The sequence below is a fragment of the Vipera ursinii genome (assembly GCF_947247035.1).
Source record: "Vipera ursinii genome assembly, chromosome: 2".
NCBI lineage: Eukaryota > Metazoa > Chordata > Lepidosauria > Squamata > Viperidae > Vipera > Vipera ursinii.
In genome coordinates, this window is record NC_139513.1 from 66,109,190 (window position 1) to 66,134,659 (window position 25,470).

At 38.9% G+C, this 25,470-nt stretch overlaps 1 protein-coding gene across 1 annotated transcript in view; it reads right to left on the reverse strand.

Annotated features, from left to right (window-relative positions):
* The window catches only part of STAB1 (stabilin 1), a gene marked incomplete at its 5' end in the record, with an annotated part of 119,467 nt that overhangs the window by 67,865 nt on the left and 26,132 nt on the right, over positions 1–25,470 (reverse strand). Inside the window, 15 exons of the mRNA XM_083353358.1 lie at positions 627–722; positions 2,295–2,453; positions 3,330–3,423; positions 4,482–4,665; positions 5,192–5,303; positions 5,898–5,984; positions 7,293–7,394; positions 8,690–8,752; positions 10,691–10,849; positions 11,097–11,177; positions 12,144–12,197; positions 14,570–14,683; positions 16,134–16,196; positions 17,756–17,902; positions 19,885–20,007. Coding sequence (XP_083209484.1) covers positions 627–722; positions 2,295–2,453; positions 3,330–3,423; positions 4,482–4,665; positions 5,192–5,303; positions 5,898–5,984; positions 7,293–7,394; positions 8,690–8,752; positions 10,691–10,849; positions 11,097–11,177; positions 12,144–12,197; positions 14,570–14,683; positions 16,134–16,196; positions 17,756–17,902; positions 19,885–20,007 — 1,638 coding nt within the window. The remainder of the gene's footprint in view (positions 1–626; positions 723–2,294; positions 2,454–3,329; positions 3,424–4,481; positions 4,666–5,191; positions 5,304–5,897; positions 5,985–7,292; positions 7,395–8,689; positions 8,753–10,690; positions 10,850–11,096; positions 11,178–12,143; positions 12,198–14,569; positions 14,684–16,133; positions 16,197–17,755; positions 17,903–19,884; positions 20,008–25,470) is intronic.

Sequence of the window (25,470 nt, forward strand, 5' to 3'; positions counted from 1 at the left end):
AGGCAGCATGGTTGGCTCAGGAATTCTGGGAGTTGAAGTCCACAAGTCATAAAAGAGCCAAGGTTGCCTACCCCTGGGCTAGGCCTTTAAAATAAAACACACATTTTAACTTCTGGGTTTCTGTGCTAAAGCAAGCCATTCTTTTTCTATGTGCAGGCTAAACTGTTTCATATTGCTTTGTAAGAGCAGAATATTTGAACAGTTATGAATGAATGCATCCATAGTTGCTTTTGGTCTCTTTTTTGCTCATTTTAGCTCTATTCTTCAAACTGTAAAAAAAAACACACACTTTTGTGTTTCTTCCAATATAAGAATTTTTGCATGCAACTATGTCAAATATGTACTATTTTGTAGTTGGTTTTCTTATAATATTGTGTAAATTTTATTATTAATTTAGATGGTTTATGCTTACTTTACTAAATGAACTCTGTTCGAAGAACTTTCCACCATTCTGAAGAGATTACAGTTTTCAGCGTCAACCTAGGTTCCTCAATTCTGTGCCTTTGTACTGTTGAATGATTTGTGTCACCCCACCTATTGTGGCTGTTAGCCAGGGGAGCTAGAGGACAACCCATCTGAAAGGTATTAAACAGGGAAGGCTGTCCTAGATTATTCCCATGTCTTACCAGTTCATGGCAGCCCCCATTGTCCATCATACAAGGGTCAATATTATCACAGATGTAACCATCACCCTCATAGCCTTTCTTGCACATGCAGCTGCTCTGAAAATTGAAACAGCAGGGACATTAGAAAACTTACACCAGTGATGGCAAACCTTTTAGACACCGAGTGCCCCCAAACTGCCCCATCCCTGCTCCACCCCTGCCCCTGCCCTGCCCTGCCCGTAGGGCCACCCACTGCCTCCACGGCCCACTGCAGCAGATCGCCCAGGCGGCCCAGCAGCGCCATGGTGGACACGCCCTCTGCCTGCGCCCTGCAGCATCATCTGCATACGACAGGGCACAGGGGCAGAGTCTTGTCCCAGCTGCCTGGCTGCCATGTGCTTGACTGCACTACTCCGGGGGGGCTCCTGGTGAGAAGGAGGCCATGGGTGGAGGTGGGGCTGGGGCGACGGCACGCATGCCCACAGGGAGGAGTGCCGCCTCTGGCACGCGTGCCATAGGTTTGCCACCACTCACTTATACTATTGGACAGGAACTAAGAAAAAGAACAAAAAGTTTTCATTTTAACCTTTGTTTGGTAGCTTCTGGAAATGTAGGGAAAAAATTAAAGTCTGATACTGATATATTTGTAACTTGAAATTTGAAATTGACCTAATTAGAAACATATTGGATTTTTCATGTGCAAGATTAGATAACGCTAGACAGTCAGTAGTCCTCAGTATGTTCTTAGTTATAACTTCCAACATCCTTTCCTATGCATAGTTCTGTCTGAGGACAATCCTCCTCAAGACAGAAGTAGATTTTGGGGATCTCAGAGTGATTTGCATTCATTGAGACCATCACAGCTTTTGCTCAGAATCAGTCCCAGGAGCCTTGGACCTCCTCCCAGGACTCTGATTTAGGTTCTCCAGCAAAATGGTGATGGCTGCAGCATCAGAGAGAATATTGGAAAGCTACGCGAACCAACATGCTTCCTTGTAATCAAGTCTATCTTAGAATCTACTCAAATATGGTCGTACATGCCAGAATAACTTTCCAGTTGAATCAGGCTTAATAAGCACCACATGAGTTAAAACCAACATTAGCATTCCTTGATTGCCTTGCAGTTGAATCAAGTTTAACCAGGACCAGCATATGTAAGACTCTAGTATTAAACTCTCTGTTTGAAACTAGCCTCTTGTCAGAAAGAAGTGTCTGCTTCTTGTGGACTTATACAGTTGCTCATTCCCATACCTTAAACCCAGCCAAACATGTGTACTGTATCATTTCTGGGCTGCTTATGCCATCAAGTTTTCTTTTTTTTGGAATCTTAATCTAGATTTTCATTACTGTAGTTTTTAACTTCTTGACTGACTTATACTTCTACTGTATATTTTTGTGGCCATGAGTAATCCTTTGGGGGAATTAGCCCAAACAAATTTTTTCCTGGAATTGTGCAACAACCATATGATCCTAGGAAAAGGCATGGCTTCTTAAAGGAGTTACAAATTCTCACTTTTATTGTTCCATTCAGTGCAATTCAATAGAGATTGAAAATGTTAAATTCTACGGCCTGCAGCCACTTTAAATATCTGATGCTATCATATAAAAAGAAAAGCCTCATCATCATTTAACAAACGTAAGAGCCATAGATCCTTTTTGGCAAGACAGCATGGAATGACAATACTGTACCTGTCCAGGGCCAATGTAATTACAATCAGCATTGATGTGGCAGCCTCCTCTGGTCTCTGTTACACAATTGTCTATGGCAATGCAAGCTTTTCCATCCCCGGTCCAACCCCGGATACACTGACAGCTGACTCTGCCAGGACCTGTAGTGGTACATGTAGCCTGGCAAAAAAATGGAAAAACAAGATGAGAATGAGAGTAGGGCATTTCTGCACTTTCCATTTAAGCTATGCTTGTTCATGCTATCTTGATTCTAAGCCATCTTAACCAAAACCTGTCCAGGCTGAGACATTTTGGCAACAACTTGTAAGTTATTTGTTTTGCTATCACATCCTCTCATAGGATAGTTCCCTGTGGCTATATTACAGGAAAGCACTTTCATAACTTTCATAGGCAGGTGTTTGGGGATAATTCTATATGTGTCTGTGCACAGATACTCAAATACATATCTCACATGCACAAACTTAAATTGTATGGACAGACAAATTCAAAATAAGCAGCTCAAACACGTTCTTCTTGTCCCACAATACATTCTGTTAAAAGTTCCAAACCTCCATTTACCGACAGTGCTGAATTAGCAGAATGGTTAAGATATTTTCTCAGAACAGTGAAAGATTGCAGTTTGATACTCGGTAGAAACAGGAGGTTGGGGTTTTTTTAAGCACATAACTTTTCTTGATTAGATTGTTTTGCTACCTCAGCCTTTTAAAACAATAAGTCTGGGGCTTCCTGTTTTAGCAATTTTGGCATATAAAAGTGTTTCACTTCCAGATCTCAATTGTCCAACCTTTTTTTTTAACCCTCAATGGTTAGATAGCCTAGAGTCTAGATATTGATATTTGAGCATAGACATTTTTCATATTTATATTTTATTGTGTTTTAGGTGAAATGTTAATACATATTGCTAGTCCATGTACGATATGCCATACGCTAAATAAATAAATAAAAAACAAACAAATAATACTAAAGTATTTTTTAATCTGGATTAATCCAAAATGTGATCTAGGTTAGTAAACAAAAAAATATTGATCCACTTACATTTTCTGAACATCCTCCCCTTCCTGGCTTACTGCAGGCATCAATGGGCTTACAGGAAAACCCATCCCCTTCATATCCATCAAGACAGACACAGCTAGGAGACAGGCAGAGAGCAACTAATTAAATCTGGGGTGCCTACGAATTGCCTACTCATTCAGATTAAAGTAATGCTAATTTACGATACAAGCCATGACATTGTCATGCAAATGGTGTCATTTGCAATGTATCATTTGCACATTACCTTTGCATAGTAACATCATTGCGCAAATGCCATATATTGTAGCAGAATTTGGTCGATTGAATGCAAATGTCAATTGAATTAAATTGAAGTTTCATCATAGTTTCTATAATGTCTGGAATCATTTAGAGCAGGGGTCCCCAACCTCTGGTCTGAGGACCAGTACCAGGCCGCAGCATGCCAGCATCCAGGCCGCACAAACAAGCAAAACCCCATCCGCAGGATGCAGGCAACACACAAAACCACACTCCCTCCAGTCCACGGAAAAACCTCTTGTCGTGTAACCGGTCTCTGATGCTCAAAAGGTTGGGGACCTCTGATTTAGAGTATCTGCATCTTTCCAATATTACAACTGGATTCAGGCATTGCACTAAACCATGTTTTGCTTGATCAGAGTTTATTAAAACATTAGCTGGCTTCATATGGTATTCTGAATTAAAAGCAATAAGGCCATATTCTAAAACATGACTTACTATGACTTACTTACTATTGCTATCAAGGCAATAGCTATGTTCCTTTTGATCCAAGGAACAGAACCCCTTTTCTCATCTAAAAAGCCATTCAGCAAAACTGTTTTTATATCAAGGGGGGAAAAATAATAAAACTGGAGCATCCTAAGCATTTCTACTGTAGAGGAAATCCTGTTGAATACACAGGACCATGCTCCAAAGTAGGATGTTTAGGAACACCCAAACAGAATTAATACACTGTTCTGTTGCATTCCCCATGTTTACTAAGGTTGTTTTTCAAAGGTCAGAAGGATGGACAACATTACACCATCGTGCCTTTAAATTTCCATAAATTTCTTTCAGTCAAGAGATTAAATATGAATGCAAGATTTTTCAGTGGTGATTTATGCCTTTCCCCAATCAATCTAAGGAATCTGATCTCAGATGCATCCTGCAAGGACTCACTTTGCAGTGTCATTCACAGTACAGGTGGCATGGACATGGCAGTTCAGGGTCAGAGCGGCAGATTCACAACTGTGAGATTGTATGTCACAAAATTCACCGGTGTAGCCATCTGCACACGTCCCTGTCTGGCACACACCCCTGCTTCCTGGTCTGTTGTCACAAATTCCATGGATGCAGTCACAATCTTCCATTGCGAAGAGAAAAGAAAGATAAAACGTAATCATTTAAATTATAATTGTGGGATTTCTTGAACACCTTTAATGACATTTAACCCGTATAATGGCTTGGCATTCCCTTTCAGCTTTGTTGTGCTGATTGTAAAAGACAGACGATTTTTGTAGGCTAAGATATTGCATAAAAACGGGTCACTTCTGGTCATTAGGGATGGGAGTGGCAAGTTCAATCAATTACTCAGAACAGAACTGGAAGGGAGACTGGAGGTCTTCTAGTCCAACCCCCTGCTCAAGCAGGAGACCTTACGCATTTCAGACAGTTACCTAATTGTACATTATTATTTAATTTATTTTTACTTCCAGGCAAGGGAAGCTTGCGGCATCTTTTCCTTTTCTCTCAAGCACCAGGATAAATTTACCAGGCTTGGGTATTATGCACCTGGGTGTAGAAAGGAGGATGCTATTTCTAGCTCTGTTTCAGGCAGCAAAATATCTCCACTTGTCTCAGTGCCTTCCTGCCTGATTTGCATCTCAGACCTTCAGTGCAGTTCTCCCCGTGCTTGTTTGGGTTTGTGCAGATGTGGCAGGCAATTCCTTTGAAGCCATCGTAGCAGTTGCATTGACCATTTCCGAGAATGCCGTCATTACACTGGGGGAAAAACAGATTCCAATGTGATGTTACAGGAGTTAATTTGCTCTTTCTGTCAGCTTACTACAAGACCATTCTCCTGACCTAGTCTAGTCTCATTTGTAAATGACTATGGATCCTTAAGGTGTATGTATACATATATACATACATACATACATACATACATACATACATACATATATATACTCCAACTTTTGTCCCACTTCACAATGCTTTTCAGCCCTCTCTAAGTGGTTTACAGAGTCAGCATATTGCCCCCAACAATCTGGGTCCTCGGAAGGATGGAAGGCTGAGTCAAGAAGCTACACAGATTTCAGAAAAGCATCTTTAAGGCTTGGATGCCTTTATCTTGAAATAAGAAATCAATAAAAATGTAATAAGAATTTCTTAGCTCTGTTTACAACGAGTTCATTGGAATGGAGTCTCCTGGAATGCTTTAAAATGCTTCTTTCAGATTTTTTGTCGGCTGGTAAAGTGCTATGAGATAAGGTGTTCACTGACTCATCCATTAGTGTCTCTTGATTGTTTATATCTGTGCTGTCATTTATTCTCTCCCCCTCCCCCCCTCCCACCTCCTATCTCTCATACACTTACACTTCCTTTGTCGAAGCATGGATTGGTATATCCACCAGGACACGGGGTGCAGGAAGAACCAAAAAACCCTTTGCAGCATCCAGGATTCTTTTAAATAAATACACAACAGCAAAAAAGGTGTTCAATGTGCCATTCTTCTTCCTTTATCAAGGTGTAGCTACAACCTCCCCTCCCCGAGTCATCCAAGAGAGCAACCCAAGGGAAGTCTCAAAGGTGCCTTTTCAACAGGCAACTGGACTTCCTTTGTTTTTCCTTGAAGACGTTTTGCTTCTCACCCAAGAAGCTTCATCAGTTCTGGCAGGATGGTTGGGTGGATGGAAGGATTAGTTCTGATGGAGGGGGGGAGGGGGGGAAATGGAAGGATTATATTCCTTTGCAGTCATTTGGTGATTACCACTCTCTCTGAGAGCCATCTGTGCCCTCAAAGTCACCTGAATCAGAGTGCAAATGAGCGCGGAAGCTTCTTGGGAACTGCTGAAAGAACTATGTTGTAGACAGGAGATAGGTGATGTCTTATCTCATGAATAATATGATCCTTCCATTCCCCCCGCCACCATCCTGTCAGAACTAATCTTTCCATCGCCCTCACCATCCTGCCAAAACTGATGAAGCTTCTTGGATGAATGGTGAAAAGTCTTCAAGGAAAAACAAAGAAAGTTCAGCTGCCTTTCGAGAAAATCATCTTTGACACCACCGTGACCTGGATGACTGAGCACTTCCATAGACATTCAACTCAAGGGAAGACCAATATTGATTTTGCCTTTCTTTATTTTGCCTTAATAAAGAGGCCCAGATCTTTTAACAAGGTGAGTTATGTAACAAGAGGATCTTTTGTTTGGGCAGGAAGGAGAACAAGTGAGCATTGACCCAGAATCATTCTCCGGTGCTCTCTAAATCTTTGAACTAAAAACTCTGGCAAAATGCAGGGCGGCTATCCCAAATTCTTTGACAATACCTCATACACACCATGTGGTCAAGATGATGGTTGTAAGGGTACAATTGAAACTCTGCCCATTTCCACTGCGCAATGCACAACCTTCGGACACCCCTGATCTCTGGGGGAAGGAGCTGAGAACTTCCTTTTGCTATTTCTTGTATGGCTATAGGTGATGTTGTGAGAGAGTGGAAGTCTGTGTGCATTTATGTTCACACTTGGATCTTTATATATCCAAAGCGACTCCAGCCGCGCAAAACAGAAAGAGGTGAACGGACCTGGGGAAATCTTAATCTTTGTATAGGTATTTAAAAATACTTAATACTTAAGTTGCAAACTAGTTACAAATGGTAAATAGGAAAGCATCCAGATTTAGACAAGGAATCTACGGAATAAGTTTTGGAATGAGGGAAACATGGCATTTCATAATAAGTGTTCTCTGCTGGGTACCTTATACTTACCACTTCAGTCAGATTGCAATATTGATGGCAACCCTTTTTCAGAAGATTCAAACCAAGTGGATCATGAGTATAAACACACTCTGTTGAAAAAGCCTTGTCTTCCTTTGGAAGAAAAACAAATTACATTTTTTAAAAAAGCATGATTCATTTATGTTCCACATTTTTACATATGTTCCATAATCTTTTGCCAGCCAATGAATGTTCAAAGAGAGGCAAAGTTATAAGGAAAGCTACAAACAGGAAAAGCCAAGAAACAGTTTCCTCTCTGACAGGCAAGAGAAATCATGCTTTTCAAGATAGCTCTCTAGTTCACCTCACAAAGAGATAGAACAAGGAAGACATAACAGAAATTGTGTTGCAAGCAAGGTTTTTGTGTGTGGGGTTTTTTTTGTTTTGTTTTTTGATTAGGAGCCAACACATCACAAGGCAGTCATCTATTTTGGATAGAGATGGGAAAGAACGCAGATACCATTCTGGATGCAATTTTAGAGAATGTTGGAGAATTCCACTGTCAATTCACTTATTTCAGCAAAACAATATTATAGAAGAACAGATCTTTCAACATAATTTTGTATTCTGCTTTTTAATACACAGTTTCAGAAAACCTTGTATGAAAACTCTCTCTTTTTCTTTTTAAGTAAGGAGCACTTCAAGGACTAACCAGGGCTTGTTCTAAATGACTGAAATATCTAAAATGTAAGCAGCAATCAATTCACTGTTAAAAGTGTTCCATAAAATAGTATATTGCAGATACAATGGCTTTAACAAATATGTATTTGCAGCTTCGGCAGCATACAAGCTTGCTCGGTTGTTCTAATGTAAATCATCTTTGATACTGTTGAAGTACAACCAGCATTATAACAATTCATGGTAAATCCTTGGAAATCATTATTGTCTCAATAGCTACAATCAACCTGCTGTCCCAGAACTGATAGAAAAGCTAGAACAGCAATTGCAAGAGGACTGAAATTAAACAGTTAAACTTGAACAAAGAAAAGGCAGTTCAAATAATTGGAGTCCTTCCAGCTGACACCAGCCAAAGCAGACCTTTTCAAGCCTGTATTAATTTGACCTCAAAGATGCCAATGCAGAAGAAAGGTTGATTCTGCCCTGTACTGATTTTGATCAACTTTTTATTTCCTTCCTGGTTTGTTTTTATAATGCTGGGTAACTGCTGAACATATGTCTCCTATTTAGAATTATATTTGAAAGGGCTGGCTTCACCAAAGTATCAAAATCTGGAAGGTTTGAAAGGCTGCAAATAGAAATCATGATAGCTAATATTCATGCTCTGTAATAGCATTATTATTAGCATCAACGTTTCCCATGACAGGATCACAAAATATAGCAGCCCAACTGCAGCACAATCGTCATACAGAAAAATCAGTGCCAGTTACCATAATTTTGCTCCCAGGAGGACAAATGCTGCTATTAAGGAGTTCACAATCCACACAAGAACCCTGTAATAAAAGCCAAGGATAAGAAGTAATTAACTGATTGATTAATAGATTTTTTTAAAAAAATGTTGTGTTGTTAAGCTTATAGCTGCCATCACAGCTGCCAGACTGAAGAAAGATATTCTGCAGATTATGCACGAGCAAAATTAATTTAAAACAGAATTACACGATCATCTATTCCCCTCCCATGCTGAACATAAAGATAACAGACTGATATGATATTTCATAGACATCTTCATTGTTCTGCTCAGTGATAAATCCATGAAAAATCCCGCATCATCACATAGAAAACATGCATCTAAGAAGAAATTGCAGTACAGTCCATTCAGGAATTTTATTGAGTTCTTGTGTTCTCTGATTTATTGAATTTATGTGTTCCATGATCTGCACACACTTTATTACAGGGTTAGATTACACCATCAATATTAGTCTGGTAATAAAACATCTGCAGGAAAACAGCCTGCAAAGCACACAAAAACTCAACTTATTAACCCTCAGCTACATAGATTCTCTAATATTGGAAGGGATTTTATTTCTGCCACTTATCAGCTGTTTTAATTATAAAACACTGGTTGCTGGGGATGAGAAATACGATTATCAAGCCATCTCTTGCTTTGCTGGATAAATTGAAGGCATCGTAGCCTTAGAAGATTTAAGTGCTTAACGCAGTAGCCTGGCAAATCAGTAACACCCAGCACTTAATTCCAGCTCAAAAGGAGCTTGCAATAAGAAAACTTGAATATTTTATTATGTCTACAGAGGGACACGTTGCTTGCTCAGATCAGCCTGACTGTGGTCCAGTCATCTCTTTAACAATTTAAGGGAAAACTGATGATTATTTGGAAAATTATACCTGCCAAATGTTTCCTTGCTCTGAGCTAAAGATTGCTCCTAAATTCCTTGAGGGTTACATATACATACCCCTCTATTTACAATACTTTTAATATAACTTCTGTAAAAAAAGTCAGAACTCACTGTTTGTATACTTTTGTTTCAATTGCATTGCTTTTTCTCTTTCTCACTCTCACTTTTTTGCTATTTTAAAACATTTTTTTCTTTTCTCTCTCTGTACTATTAAAGAAAGCAAAAGTCCAATCCAAAACAACTCTAAAGCCAGTGGAGAACCCCTGCCCCATCCTACTTCATCCATCAGTTTCACTAAATGTTTTTCTTTGAGGAAAAGGGAAACGAACTTGTGTGACAAAATGTAGAGGAAATATTCAGCACAACATTATAACAAAAACAGAAACTGCTTATTTTCTACCAAGCATGCAGTATTTGTAATGCAATTTTGCATATTTATTTTTGCTGCTTAAATCGTACTAAACATTTTAAAAATTATGCTGCCCTTTTACAGCTTGTAGGTAACACCAGATGAGAAATGTTCCAATATTTTTGTAAAAAAAATAATAATAAATCTGTCCTGTAGTATCCATGGGAAGAGCTGCAATGGCTGCAACAGTGTCTATGTAAGATCAGTGTCTCGAAGCCCGGCTACTTCTCTGTATAAGCAACAGGAAGCAGATGTTTTCAGAAAGGTGCTGAATCTTTATCAAGCTAAATGGCAGAGACTGAGTCAACAGGAAAGGCTAATTCTCACAGGAAATGCAATATGGTGGCCTCTGAGGAGCCAAATGGCTTTTGAGGTTAAAAATAGCCTAGGTATAATGTGTACATAGACAAACATTCATTATCTGTTAGACTTGGAGTAAAAGGAGGAAATTCATGGGGGCAGGGGGGGGGAAGCTGAATTTGCAGAAAAAGTACAGGGAGAAAATGGCTGCTAGAATTGGACTGGCGGGTCCACAAATAACCACCAGGGGAACAGACTGGGTTTGTCTTGACAGAATGTAGCCTTTTCCCATCACCCCCAGACCTTTCTATCTAATATATGATTAAAAACAAACAAGAGAAAGAGAAAATTGGATATCCTTGGTTTACCTTCACAACTTTATAATGTACTTCATTACACTTCTTTGGCAAAATTGGGAGTATAGATGAAGGAATCAAGATACCATCCAAGGTATGAATAATACCATTTGAAGCCAAAATATTCCTTTTGTTTATCATAACCTTGGAATTATCCAACAGAATACTTCCCTGGAGCAAGAAAAAAAAGCATTTGCTCACTGCATTGCTAGAAGTCATCAAAATACATCTGTGTAAAGTAGACCCTGTCAAGGTATTGGGATAACTCAATATTGGAGAAAGCTATGCATAAAAATAATTTGTACATAAACCTGTCAGCTACGGTCCCTGGAATGTAGTCAGAATCATGGGCAACCTCTCCAGTCTCTCGTTAGACAGGATAGTAATATTCTAGGAATTTCAGTGTAATAGTACTTACATCGTTACTGATCTCAACTGTCAGCAATTGGTTTGCCATGGTCAGAATATGTGGCATCATTATTAGTCTTTCTACAGAGACCTGGAAAAGATTGAATTTATTCATATATTTATTTGATTTATATAGCCGCCCATCTCTCACACAATTAACATTCTCAGGCTCAGCTGTTCAGGTCTTGGACCAATATGTTCAGTTCACAGCCACTTTCATTATGGCCAGAGAATTGCTTGGGTTCCTGGTTGCTTTCTCACTAGAGGTTCACCTAGCTGAAGTCCTTCTGGTGGAGTCACAATCCTTTCCTTAACTCCATGGTCTTGATCCAAACAGGGATCCTCCCATGGTCACGTGTAATCTCTTAGACATTGATTGAACTTACATATCACTGGCGACAGTGCAATTACTTGAGAGTAAATATTGAGAGGGTCCAATTATAATTTTGAACTGAAAATTACAAGGTTCAGGAGACAATTTCAGGAGACCAGCAGAGGTTTTGTCCGTACAGGACACGTTAAGTGGTCTGAGAACATGTAATGTCAGAACCTAGTTTACAAAGAAGCATGAGAAGTTACTGCCTGGGAAAATGTTTTAAGATCATCATCATCATCATTCTAGCCATTGTCTATCCACTGCAGGATGAAGGCTCTTCTGCATGTTTCCAACAACCTCTTTTGCATAAAGAGGCCATGCAGAAGATTAAGATACATATTTAAAATTCAATAATTTAGCCACAAACAGTGGTTTCTTACTGGGCAAAAATGAAAACTGCCTGTTTGTTTCGATTAGTTTTAAATAAATAGATTTAGTTTAATAACTATAAATCTCTTTTGAAAAGACTTGCAGTAGCATGGCATAAATGGCATGCTTGTTCCTATTGTTCTATTTGTGCTAGTTCCCTAAAGAAAGGGACCTAGTCTTAAGCAATACATCAGACTTTAGGAGACCCTCTTGTCCATCTGCGTTTCCTCTTCACCAGGCCAAGAGCCTTGGCAAGGAGCAAATTACCTGTGAAAGTGATGAAATGAACTTGGAATGCAAAAACAACCTTACCGATGCTGTGGGATAGATATGATGTTTCACAAGTTCCTGAAGCTTATTTATGCCCTAGTACAGGAAAAAAAAAACAATTATAAAAAATCCTTAGACTTAATGTTTGATGATTGCACAAGAGTGTGAGAATAACAATTTCGTGTGCATGTAAGTCGTATTGCAAAACCAGAGTTTCTTCCTGAAGGACAGCATGACTTGTATGAATATGCCCAATTAATTTTTACTCTAAAAAGTTTGAATTTCATAAGAAGGGATTTTTGCATTGGCCAATGCAAAAGATCAGAGTGATAAAATGAAAATTAAAAGCTGCAGAAGGTTAATTCTTCAGTCTATAAAGATCCTGTCTGTACTTACTACCAATCGTTCTTCCTCTACTCTGCAATTAGATTCTGACTTTCCCATTCCAATTTAAACCCCACACCTCTAAGTTTCTGTATTCTAAATCAAATCTTACATTAGCAGGAGTCTGTTGTAAAAACAGTTTTACTTGAGACTAAGTGAGGGGAAAAGCACGTTTATATTATTTAAAATTATGCTTTGCCATTCTGCTCAATGTTACTGAAAAATGCATACAGACTGACTTTCGATTTACCTAATTAAGAGCCCATGTCTTTTAATAAAATGTGCTAGTTATAAAAGCTGTGGCCAAATTCCTGATTTTTGCTATCATAGACAGCTGATATACAACATTATCCTTGCATTATCCTGTTCACCGCCCTGAGTCCTTCGGGAGAAGGGTGGTATAAAAATTCAATAAATAAATAAATAAATTTATTCTTCTGCTGCTATTATCCAGACAGTTCATTTTGTTGCAGAAAAAGCAGCAGAGACAGACTACTGTCAAAGACTACTGAAAGCAAGAAGATTGCCCTGAAAGAAGTCGATATTGTTATCCCTTTCCACCACCAATTAAATGTGAGAGATCCATGTGTTTCCTCCATTCATTAGATCAGTGTTTCTCAGTCTCAGCACCTTGAAGATGGTTGGACTTCAAGAATTTCCTAGCCAGCCTGATGTCTACCCATCTTCAAAGAGCTTTGCATTAGATTAAAGGAAATTGATCTAATCCTATCTCTAAACATCAACCTGACTATCAGGTTAATACCCCAGAGTTTTGAGAGTATATTCAAATTGTAAAACATTTCTCCCACCCTCCAGATCTCTTTCTCCCTCTCCCTCTCTCTCTCTCACACAAATACACACACAAACACACACATAAACACACACACACACACACACACAGAAATCTATCTATCTATCATCTATCTATCTATCTATCTATCTATCTATCTATCTATCTATCTATCTATCTATCTATCTATCTATCTATCTATCTAATCATCAACTGAGAAGGTAATCTACCTCCCCCACTTCAAACCCTTGTTTTTAGTTTGTATTAATTTTTGTAATTTTAATCCATTTTATATTGATAACTGTTATTATATGTTGTTTTATCTTGATGTAAGCTTCTCAGAATTGCTTGAACTATGAGATGGGTGGCAAATGAACTTGACAAATAAATAAATATGGTTTGTATGGCTGTTCATCACAAGTTCCCGACACTGGATGGCTAACAATGTTAAAAAATATAAACACATAAAAAACCCCAGAAAAACAAAAACCACACAATAAAACAGACCTATCAGCCTCAAAATAACAACCAATGTACAGGCCCAGCCCCACTTTCAGACTCTCCACCCCAATGATGCAAACAAATATCAATTACCAGTCACTATTTGAACTGTTGAGTTTAATTTCAAAAATTATAAATAGCTTAGGGCTAAGTCATTTGATGGACTACACACGAACCTATCCATGTACTAAGATTGGCACAAGAAGTTCTCTTAAAGATACCCATACTTTTCTTCAGCATATGGGAGATGCTACTTCCTGTATTACTCTCAAACTAGAGAAGTCTCCCTTAAAAGTTGCAATTACCTTTAGTAAAACTTTGGGTTAAAATGTTCAATAGGCATAATTATTCTCCAATGTAGCAAATTCCACATCTCTCTATGCATGTGCATTTATGTTGTTCTTATATGTATACAATAAGCATATACTGTATACATATAGAGATTTAGTAACATTAAAATCTATCTCTCTATATAAAGCTTCCATTAGATATTTCACATTAGAATATTTAAATTCTGTAACGAGTAGCAGCATTCTGCACAAAACAGATACAGGATAAAATAAAAACCCATATTTACAATAATGGCTTATTGAACAAGCAATAAGTTAGATATTTTATAGAATGTTGTCCTTAAGAAGGCGTATTGTATCAATTTTTATGATTGTCCTAATTTACCAATGTTTCCTATATTGGGAAGATAAAACAATAGGCTAAATGAACCATCTATGAGTGTGATCATAATGAAAACTCATACCCTTTTAATCCTCAGACTAATTAGCTAAGATAGTTTTACCTCTGTGAAGAGATAAATTAACCTTCCATCTCTTAATTTTTCCACTGCTTCATTACTTGGGACAAACACAGTAAAAGGTCCAGGACCATCCAAAATTGATGGAAGACCACAATTCTGTAAAATATTAAGCGCCATGGCCATTAGATAACTTTAGTGTAAAATGATTAATTAACAAAAAACATTTCTATGTGTAAATTATACTAAGCAGCTAAATAATTCAAACCAATTATACTCAGCATCCCTGATAAAGTTCCAATTCAGCCAAACTATTAAAATTGTCAAATGCTTTAAGTAGCTCACTAAGGATTACTGATTTCATCAAGATTTGGTGTGAAGAACTATAGTTGAAAATGATCCAATGACAGATCAATTCAGATGTTCCTGAGTAAAATTTTTGCACACAGACAATGGAGAGGAAGACCATTTGAAGAAAAGGAATCCTGATTCTGTTTCTTGTGTAAAGAAAGGATGGATTTATTACAATCCAAAAGCAACATTATGGAAATGAATAAATTCTTCATAAGTTTTACTAATATTTTAATGATATTTATCATCTATTATATTTAATCCACATCATGAGAAAGGCAGGGCTAGATGATTCAAAAGTTGGAATTAAGATTGCCAGAAGAAACATCAACAACCTAAGATATGCAGATGATACCACTCTAATGGCAGAAAGTGAAGAGGAAGTAAAGAGCCTCTTGTTGCGAGTGAAGAAGGAGAGTGCAAAACTTGGGTTGAAACTAAACATTAAGAAAACCAAGATCATGGTATCCGGCCCTCTCAATTCCTGGCAAATAGATGGGGAAGAAATGGAGGTAGTGACAGATTTTATTTTCCTGGGCTCCAAGATCACTGCAGATGGGGACTGTAGCCAAGAAATTAAAAGACGCTTGCTCCTTGGGAAGAAAGCGATGTCAAATCTAGAAAGCACACTAAAAAGCAGAGACATCACCCTGTCAACAAAAGTGCGTATAGTCAAGGCGATGGTCTTCCCAGTTGCAATGTATGGCAGTGAAATTTGGACCATAAGAAAGGCTGAGCACCAAAGAATTGAGGCCTTTGAACTATGGTGCTGGAGAAGACTCCTGCGAGTCCCTTGGACTGCAAGGCGATCAAACCGGTCAGTCCCAGAGGAGATAAACCCTGACTGCTCTTTAGAAGGCCAGATACTGAAGCTAAAATACTTTGGCCACCTAATGAGAAGGAAGGACTCACTGGAGAAGAGCCTAATGCTGGGAAAGGTTGAGGGCAAGAGAAGAAAGGGACGACAGAGAATGAGGTGGCTGGATGGAGTCACTGAAGCAGTAGGCGTGAGCTTAAATGGACTCCAGAAGATGGTAGAGGACAGGAAGGCCTGGAGGAACATTGTCCATAGGGTCGCGATGGGTCGGACACGACTTTGCAACTAACAACATATTTAATCATCTGTTTGATCTCTTAAAAGGGAACATTTATTCTGTATCCTACTGTAGGTCATGAAAATATTAAATGTTCAAAAAGCAACATCTGCCATTTTTTGACAAAAAAAGAATTCATTTCTGAATATGGGAGAGATACTCACTTCTAATATTGTTTCAAATCGGCTGGAAATCTCCATGGAAGCAATAATTTCGGCAATTGTTTTCTGCAAAAACAGATGGACTAGAATGAGAAGTGGTGCCATGCACAGAAACTCATTTTAGTTTGAAACAATGTAGTTATGAAATATGTAAGTGCAAACAAATAATGTCACATCTCTCTCCTCTTTCTACTCTGTGCCAGAAAACTGTACAGAAAACCTTTGAGTTGTACTCCCAATGTTTTCCCTTCCATTGAGTTCAGTAGAATTTGCTCCTTAGCAACTAAGATGACAGCACAATCTAAGTTACTAAATTCATGTGAAGCATTTGCATCCTGCATTCTGAATATCCTAAATTCAGGTACCTTTCAAGATATGAACGAACACAGAGGATCTGAACCATAGTTCACTACAGGAGAAAAATCCACCAGAAATCATGGAGGTAAAGTAAATATTGTGCTATAATAACCTTTTGTATATAGTCAGTTTCCAGTTTTGCCAATGTCTTATAGAAAAATAAACTAAATATTTTTTTTAAAAAAACTGATACAAAAAGAAACAACTGATTGTTCTCTGCAAATATTGTACATTTAGGCTTCATGGCAATTCTCTGCAAATACTTAGAGGAACTGATCCAGCAAAAAGTAATATAAGATTGCTCTATTTCTGCAAGGCCAACTGTTTTGTTTTGTTTTTTTAAAGATGAGTGAAAAGAGATGTAAAGGGATATTGAATCAACTTGGTTTGTCCATGATGGCTTCTTAGCAACAATGCAAAGTGGATTTACCATCTTCTTCTGGGATTTTTTTTTTAACTTCCCAGTAGAGTTAGTTGAGAAAAATCTTGACATTTTGAGTAAATGATAAGTAAATATAGGAAATATAAGGTAACATAGTTCCCACATATCTTCCATGGTTCCCATTGGTGTACAGCAAGGTTTTTATGGAGTTTCTTTCAATTATAGAGTTAGTTAGGAAGTTGTATGCTGCATAACAATGCCATATTTAGTGCCTTTGGGGCTCAAGGAGATAGCAGAGAACATTGTGAAATGGCTAACATTTTATGAGTTTACCCATCACATTGTCCCATTCCAAATCTTCCCAGGACCATTTATTAGTTTGGGAAAACAGGAGGAAATAATATTTTAAGTGATATATGCTTCCTGCTATACCTAATATTATGCAGTAGGGGTTGTGTGGATCTTTATAGCATCAAACCATTCACACAAGTCCAGTGCTATAATCTCAATGTATACATGGTTGCACTTTAACAATAAAGGTTCATTCATTCATTCAAAAAGTGCTTTGGGGCTCAAGGAGGCTTTAGATAATGGGTGTCCAAATTTTGGCTTGCCTGGATCATGCTGAGTGTTTTGGGGCCACATATAAAACATAGTTAACATATATAAATAAATTTCCTTCATTTTTAAAATATTTTATTATATCTTTTGGGGCCACAATACCAGCTATCCAGACCACCTGCAAATTGGACATGTCTGTTTTAGATTGATTCTAGGTTAGAAATACAATTGTGGCCTATACTTAAAAGCTAGTTTGTTTAAGGAATTATCCCCATATACTGCCTATGACTCTGTTTTCATAAGGAAAAAAGAACATTCATCATACCTGAGCATTATCAGAGTTGTCCATGGTGTTTATTTTCCTTATTGGGTCAACAAGATGTATAATACCATTAACTGCTGGCAGATTGAAATCAATGATGGTATAGATTTCGTTTGGAGAATCCGAGTAACTGTACCTTACAGGGGCCAGCTGGAGAGCAATACAAGGTTTTTCTATGGTAAATATTCCTCTATGATTAAGTTTTATTATCGCTTTGACATTTTATTGCAATTGTTAATACGTGTAAATGCAGTTATTGTTCTTGAATTGTAGAGTGCAGTTGGGCTTTAGATCAGGATTTAGGTTGGAGATGGCATTCGTCATTTGTACTGATGGTGGAAGAGGGGCAAGCGTGGTGCAACCATTCTTGTGCTGCTTGATCTCTCAGCAACTTTTGATACTGTCAGCCATGATTTCCTTTAGGACTAGCTTCAGTGGAGATGGGAGGCACTGTTTTACACTGGCTATCCTCCTTTCTCTGTGCCTGCTTTCAATCAGTTATGACAGGCAGGGAGAGATTGCACCCAGGGCCCCTCACTTTGGGGTTGCTACATTGTTGAGTTCTCTATCCCCTTTTGTTTAATGTTCTATTCCAGCCTATGACCGGCCTTGTTTGAATGTCAGGGACAACCCCTTTTTATAATCAACAGGCTGGAAAAACCCCAACCAAATTTATTTACAAAGAGTTCAAACAAAAGTAAAACAAAAAGTTCAAACAAGACTTAAACCAAAAGGTTGAACAAGAGTTAAACAAGAATAACAGACCAGGACTCTAGCAAAAGATCTTCAAACAGTTGCCTTCAGCAACCAGCACCTCCCACACATTCCCCTTTTATCAGCAGTCCCAAGACGTGGCTTCTCATTGCCTTTTCCCGAGTTGCCTCATTGCTTTCCTCTGTTCTGTTCTGCTACATTGCCTCCTGCTCCTAGTGTCCCTGAACAGAGCCAGCTGTGGATCATCTTCTTCCAATCCCTCATGCTCACACAGCTGAGTCTGAGGAGGAACAAGACGGGAGGGGGCAGGCTGAGAGTTCTGCAGTGCATCAGAACCTTCCTCTGATACCAAAGGCTCTCCAAACTCCTCCTCCTCCTCCTCTTCAGAATCATCCGACTCAGCTGCCGGAACCACAGGCTGACGCTGAATCACAACATTTAATACCTCCATGAGACTGCTGGGATTGGAGTCAGCATCATCAATATATAAATGATACCCAGTTGTATATTTCAGTCCCTGGCTTTCCAGCAACATCCTAATCCAGTGCTCGGAGGCTGCACAGATTGGAATGGGAAGGAACAGGCTTTGTCCCTCCCCCAAATCTGGAGCTATTTTATAATTGACTCTTATCTGAGACTTCTGTACAATCTACAGGGCCATCTTGGACTCTCCTGCTCACAAAGCAGATAGAGGAGGCGGCTTTTGCAGAGCCACATCTTATATATCAATGGATCATATAGTAATTCATGCCCTAATCACTATACTATTGGGCTCTGGATGTTCTGGAATATGCCCATAATCCATTAAACTCTCAAGCCCCCTCAGACCCTAATCCTAGAGAAGACAGACTGAACTCAGCAATGGAGTCAAAGAGCTCAGGAAGGTTAGTACAACAACAACAATCCCAAATAATCCCTAGAGCCTGACCTAATGAATGGAATCTCACATCTGGTGACTTATGTAACAGTGTCCTTGAAAACCATAAGAAATTTCTAAATGATGATTGCCACATCTCCACCTTTGCCCTTGGACTTTGGCTGATGCCACATCTGAAACTCACCTGGAATATCTCTGAAAGGGCTACCCATCCTCACCAAACAGGCTCCCGGATATAATGTTTGAATTAAATCAATGAAATATAATTGTGATATTGAGTATAATAATTGTAAAGGAAAACATTAGACACTTTTCCTTGGGCTATTTAAAACTGACTTAAAATTTCACAAAGGAAAGAAGGAAGGAAGGAAGGAAGGAAGGAAGGAAGGAAGGAAGGAAGGAGGGAGGGAGGGAGGGAGGGAAGGAAGGAAGGAAGGAAGGAAGGAAGGAAGGAAGGAAGGAAGGAAGGAAGGAAGAGACAAACGTGTATTTTGAACTATAGCTTTATTTGTAGAATCTCAGGTCTGTAAAAAATATTTACCGCTTCATGAAATACCCCTTTATGTCCAGATAATGTCCAAAAATACCCAGTGTTGTGCATATCTTTTATCAAGTGCTGCCCAGGTATTATATGCTTCCTGCAGAATTCCTGTGCATATCTGACCTTCATGGAGAGGAGATAAAAATCAAAAAGCATTACTCTGTATGCAGCAAGTTGAATATAATATTTTTAATTTCACTGTACAAAAATGTACTAATATATAATGTTCCATATCAGTTTTGTAATGACATCAAGCACTTTATCCAAAATTAGACCAAATAACTTATGATGATGTATATTGACTCATTTCTCTATTTTTTACTCTCCTTTAATTCATTATTTTATTTCTTTTTAAAATAACACATGTAGATGATACATTACCTGACAACTGCATTTGAAAGTTTTTTTTATGGTACTATCCTTTTTTGTCTTTAGATGAGTTTTTTTTTATTGAAAAGTTTTAAAATACAGTTTTCCTTTAAAAAGCCCCCCTTCCCCCTCCCTCCTCCCCCCCTACCTCCCCCCCTCCCCCCTCCCTCCTCCCCCCCCCTACCTCACCCCTTCCCCCCCTCCCCCCCTGACTTCCCAGAGCTAAATACAAGGTATATATATAAAAAAGCAATCATAAACAACCATATACTAACAACTATAAATTCTAAAATCCATCACTCTCTAGCTTATATAGGATAAAACAAACCTTAGCAATATCAAATATATATAAAAAACTAAAATAGAAAAAGAAAAAAAAACAAAAGAAGACTTATTCGAATGCTACATAAAACTTCTTAACCCTATACTTGTTCTGGATAAACTCAATCCATTTTCTCCATTCCATAATATAACGTTCTTGCGAATGATCTTTCAAATAGGCCGAAATCTTCGCCATCTCTGCCAGGTCGGAAACCTTTAAAGTCCACTCTTCTATGGTCGGCAGTTCCTCTTTCTTCCAATATTGACCTATCAAAAGTCTTGCTGCCGTAACTAAATTCAACATCAACTTGGAGTCCACAACTGTAGCGTCGACCATTATTCCCAACAAAAAAAATTGCGGACAAAACTTTATCCTCCGCTTAAAAATCTTCTGCATATTCCACCAAACTTTTATCCAAAAAACCTTAACCTTCTTACATGTCCACCATATGTGAAAATATGTTGCATCTTCATCACCACACCTCCAACATTTAGGCTGGTAATTCGGATACATACTTGCAAGCTTTTTAGGATCTAAATGCCATCTATAAAACATTTTGTAAAAGTTCTCTCTTAGATTTTGAGCTTGAGTAAATTTTACATTCCTCACCCAAATCTTTTCCCACATGTCCATTGTAATAACTTCCTGAATGTTTTGGGCCCATTTTATCATACAATCCTTAACAAGCTCTGTTTCTGAGTCAATCTCTATCAGTGCAAGATATATCCGTTTGATATGTGCTGGTCCCTGATTTCTAATTTGCTTTATCAAATTTTCATCAGTCATTGCAAATCCATTTTTCTGGTCTTCTTTCCACCTGGCCCGTAACTGAATATATTGAAACCAAGTTTGAACAACCTTCTCTTCTCGCAAGAGGCTATATGATTTCAAACACCAAACATTCCTTTCCAAGCTTAAAATTTCCTTGTACGTAGTCACATCATGTTTGAAACCAGCATGTATATTTTCTATTGCGTGTTTTGGAATTGCCCACAATGGTTTCTTGCTGCTTAACTTATGTCTATACTTCTTCCAAACTCTCAGCAATGCCTGCCTTAAAATATGCATCCTAAACACAGTATCTACCTTCTTATCATACAACAAATATGCATGCCAGCCAAACAACAAATCATGGCCCTCAAGATTTAATAACCTCGGTTGCGTCAAATTAATCCAATCGCTTATTCCTACTAATGCAGCAGCTTCATAATATAGTTTAAAATTAGGCAATTTAAGGCCACCTCTCTCACGAGTATCCTGCATAATCTTAAGTTTAACTCGTGGCTTTTTCCCTGCCCAGACAAATTTATTGATACCACGCTGCCATTCCTCCAAGTTAGAATCTTTCTTAAGAATCGGTATCATTTGAAATAAAAATAAAAATTTGGGCAGGACATTCATTTTCACTGCTGCAATCTGTCCCAACAAAGACAACTGCAATTTTTCCCAACTCTCCAATTCTTTTTGAATTTTCCCCCATAAAAAAGATTGGTGCCTGTCAGAATAAAAAGTATAATCCTTCTCCTGCAAGTGTCTCTCACGCCAAATATCTCGCAATTCCAGGTCGTCCTTCATTTCAAAAAAGGATTTAGGCAATCTAGCATGACTTGGAATGCGCTTAAAAGCTCCAGCCTTATCCAACTGTACATCCAAAACACCATTCCAGTCCCCCATAAAAATAAAAGATTTATAATCCAACTGGGTAAGCTTTGTGTGAAGTAAGCTAAAAAAGTCAGCTTGTTGTTGGTTAGGTGCATATAATCCAACTAAAAGCGTCTTTTTACCTTCTAACAACAGCTCGATCATAACATATCTTCCATGCTTATCTGCTTCAATTAAGTCTGCTGTTAAGGCACTTTTAACATAAACAACCACTCCATTTTTCTTATTCTCTGCAGAAGCAACAAATTGCGTACCCAGTCTCGAGTTCAGTAAGTGCTTTTGATCCAAAACTCTAATATGCGTTTCTTGCAGACATATAACATCTATCTTAAATTGTTTTAAATACTGAAAAACTTTCTTCCTCTTCTGCGGTGAATTTAGTCCATTAACATTCCAGGTTAGAAATTTAGTTGCCATGCATATCCTCCAAAAGCTCTTGGACCACAGCTTTGATAGGACTAACTTCTTTAGGCCGTGCTCCTCCCACAGCTTGGCTATAAGTACGTTGTGAAGAATCTGAAGACTTTTGCTGATCTTGTTCTTTTATTTTCTTTGCTCGTTTTAAAGCAGCACGCGTTACTCTTTGCTCTCTAGGATCATCCAAAGAAATTGTAGCTTGATCTCCTCCAGCACCATTTTCCTCTGTTTCATCCTCTTGATGTTCTCCTTCTCCAGATCCCTTTACAGCTTCCAGAAGTGTTAATGGGGTTGCTTTTAAGACATTATTGTAGAAATCACGCGCTTGCTTCACAGTAATCAGCCGATACCTTTTACCTTCATGCATCACCATCAGCCCATCTGGAATCTCCCATCTGAACCTTATATCTCTTTGCTTAAGCTCATGCACGAGAAATGTATAGTCCTTCCTTCCCCTTAACATCCTTGGAGGGATTTCTTTTAAAACCAAGACTTCTTGTTCAGCAATCACAACTTTAGCATCATAGGCAGCTTGTATAATTTGATCTCTAATTTCTCTTTTTGCAAAATAAACCACCACATCTCTAGGCAACTTTCTCTGTCTGGCAATCCATGAATTCACCCGAAACACTTTATCCATAGCTGCTCTTATTTCAGATGCTGGCTGGTTCAATACCACTTCGAGAGCCTCAGAGATCAGCTGCTTTAAATCTTCTTTAATATTCTCTTTTAAACCTCTGATTCTGACAGCAAACTGCATCTGGTAATATTGGGCAAGGCTTAACTCCCTTTCCATTTTGTCTCTTGCATTTTCATTCTCCCGTGCTTTTACTTCTAATATAGCATTCCTTTGAGCCAGATCATCCATTTTTTCATCTAAATCTTCCACACATTCCGCCACTTTATGCACTGAAGACAAAATGTCTACCTTCATCATGCTGAACTTCTGTTCCATCCTCTCTTCCATTCTCTCCTCCAATTTCTCCAATTTCTCCTCCATCTGTGCAAATTTATCAGCAATTGATTGATTAATTGATTCCAAAAGTACCTGGGCATGTTTATCCAAAGCATCTCGCAAATCCTTCGATGTCAGCGCTTCAGGAGGGTGCAACGCCTGTAGTGATAATTGTTGCACCGGCGAGGATCCACCACTCCGAAGAGTTTTAGGGGGAGGTTTCGCCGCCATCTTTTAGTCCTCAATTATGACGCACTTTCACTTAAAGTTTAAAAAGTCCAACAAGCTCGAGAGTATAGTAAAATAATCCTCTTCACCTTTTCCTCTTGTACCGCTCTGCCTGCTCCTTTAAACCATAGTCCTTTCTTCAGGCAGGGATGGTTCGCAGACGCCTGGCTCTGCTCCAAGAAGTTCGGAGCAGAGACGCCGGCCAGCTGGGAGCAACCCAGGCTTCGGGGGAGTTCAATCCTTCAGCCGCCCAAGCTCCAAGCTCAGGCGGCCCCGGAGAACTCTACCCCTACCTGGGGCCTCACCCCCTCCTCTTCTCCCGAGGAGGGGGCTTCAATTTCACCTGAACAGCTGATCGGCGCTGTTTCGGGCGAAAAAACAAACAGCTGAGCCGCGGGCAGCCCGGGAAGGCTGTCTTCGGCGCCGCGCCGCCACCGGAAGTTTGATGAGTTTTAAGGTCACTTTTAAAATAATAAAATATAATCACTGTGAATCTCTAGCATATATAAAATATAACTGAGACAGCTATTCTATACATTAGCATTTCTGAAAGTGTTGTGACCCCTGGCAGGGCAGCGTCACAAGACATTGGATGGAGATTCACCTTACAAATGAAGGCAAATATACGTGTCCCAGGATAATGATGCAAGATTGAATCTGGATCGGTCACCGGAACTAGACATTTACTCCTCCAAGCTTTTGGACTCATGCTAGACCCATCTTTAGGGAACTTCTCTCTATTGGAATACGTGCTTTGGGTTATTCTGTGAGTCATGTTTATGTGGTACCTTTCTATTGGCTGATTGGTGTGTTGATGGCTGCCAATTGGCTGTTGTTTCCTTGTGCTGTCAAGCTCTTAAGTACCTGATAAGCTGGTGGTAAATCAGCACTCCTGTTAACTGACCAGGGGCCCATTTCCCAGGCTTCAATAATTTCCCTGGCTATCTTTGTGCCTGCATGGCCAACAATCTTAATAGCTGCAAAATTAAATGTGTGTTCTTGCTCATTGTAATGTGAGGCTACCAATGACTTCGAGTCTCCTTGTCTGATTGCTTGCTTGTGTTTTTTCAATCTGGTGGTTAACTTCTTCCTGTTTGTCCTACATAGTCAAAGGGGCAATCCAAACAGGGGATCCAGTAGATTACATTGGAAGTATCTCCCACCTCCAAGCAATCTTTACAATGAACAATTTGTCCTCATATGGCAGTCTCTGGGCAGTGTGTATTGCCCACTTGCAGATCTCGGAAGCTGCGTTCTACTGCTTCCAAAATATTTTTGATGGATGGCAGGGTGTGCCATATGGTCTTTTATTTTCTTTTTTCTTTTCTCTCCTTCGTGTTTTCTGCAGGCATCTTGTATGCTTATGCTTGAATTGTTCATGTAGGTACCTTCTCTCCAGTTATTTAGCTTCCTGGGTATTACAGTGGGTTCTCACTCTGCCGTATACTGTAGTGTTCTGACAGAGCTCTTTTTGTGTCACAGTGGATGGTTACTGTTGAAACTAAGAATGTGTGGAGTGTTGGTGGCCTTATGATAAACTGTGATTTCTAGGCTTCATCTTCTTTGCAAGTTCTGCAAATAATTATCCCTCTATCTCTCCCTTCCCCTCCATTGTAATTGTCTCTGAAAAACA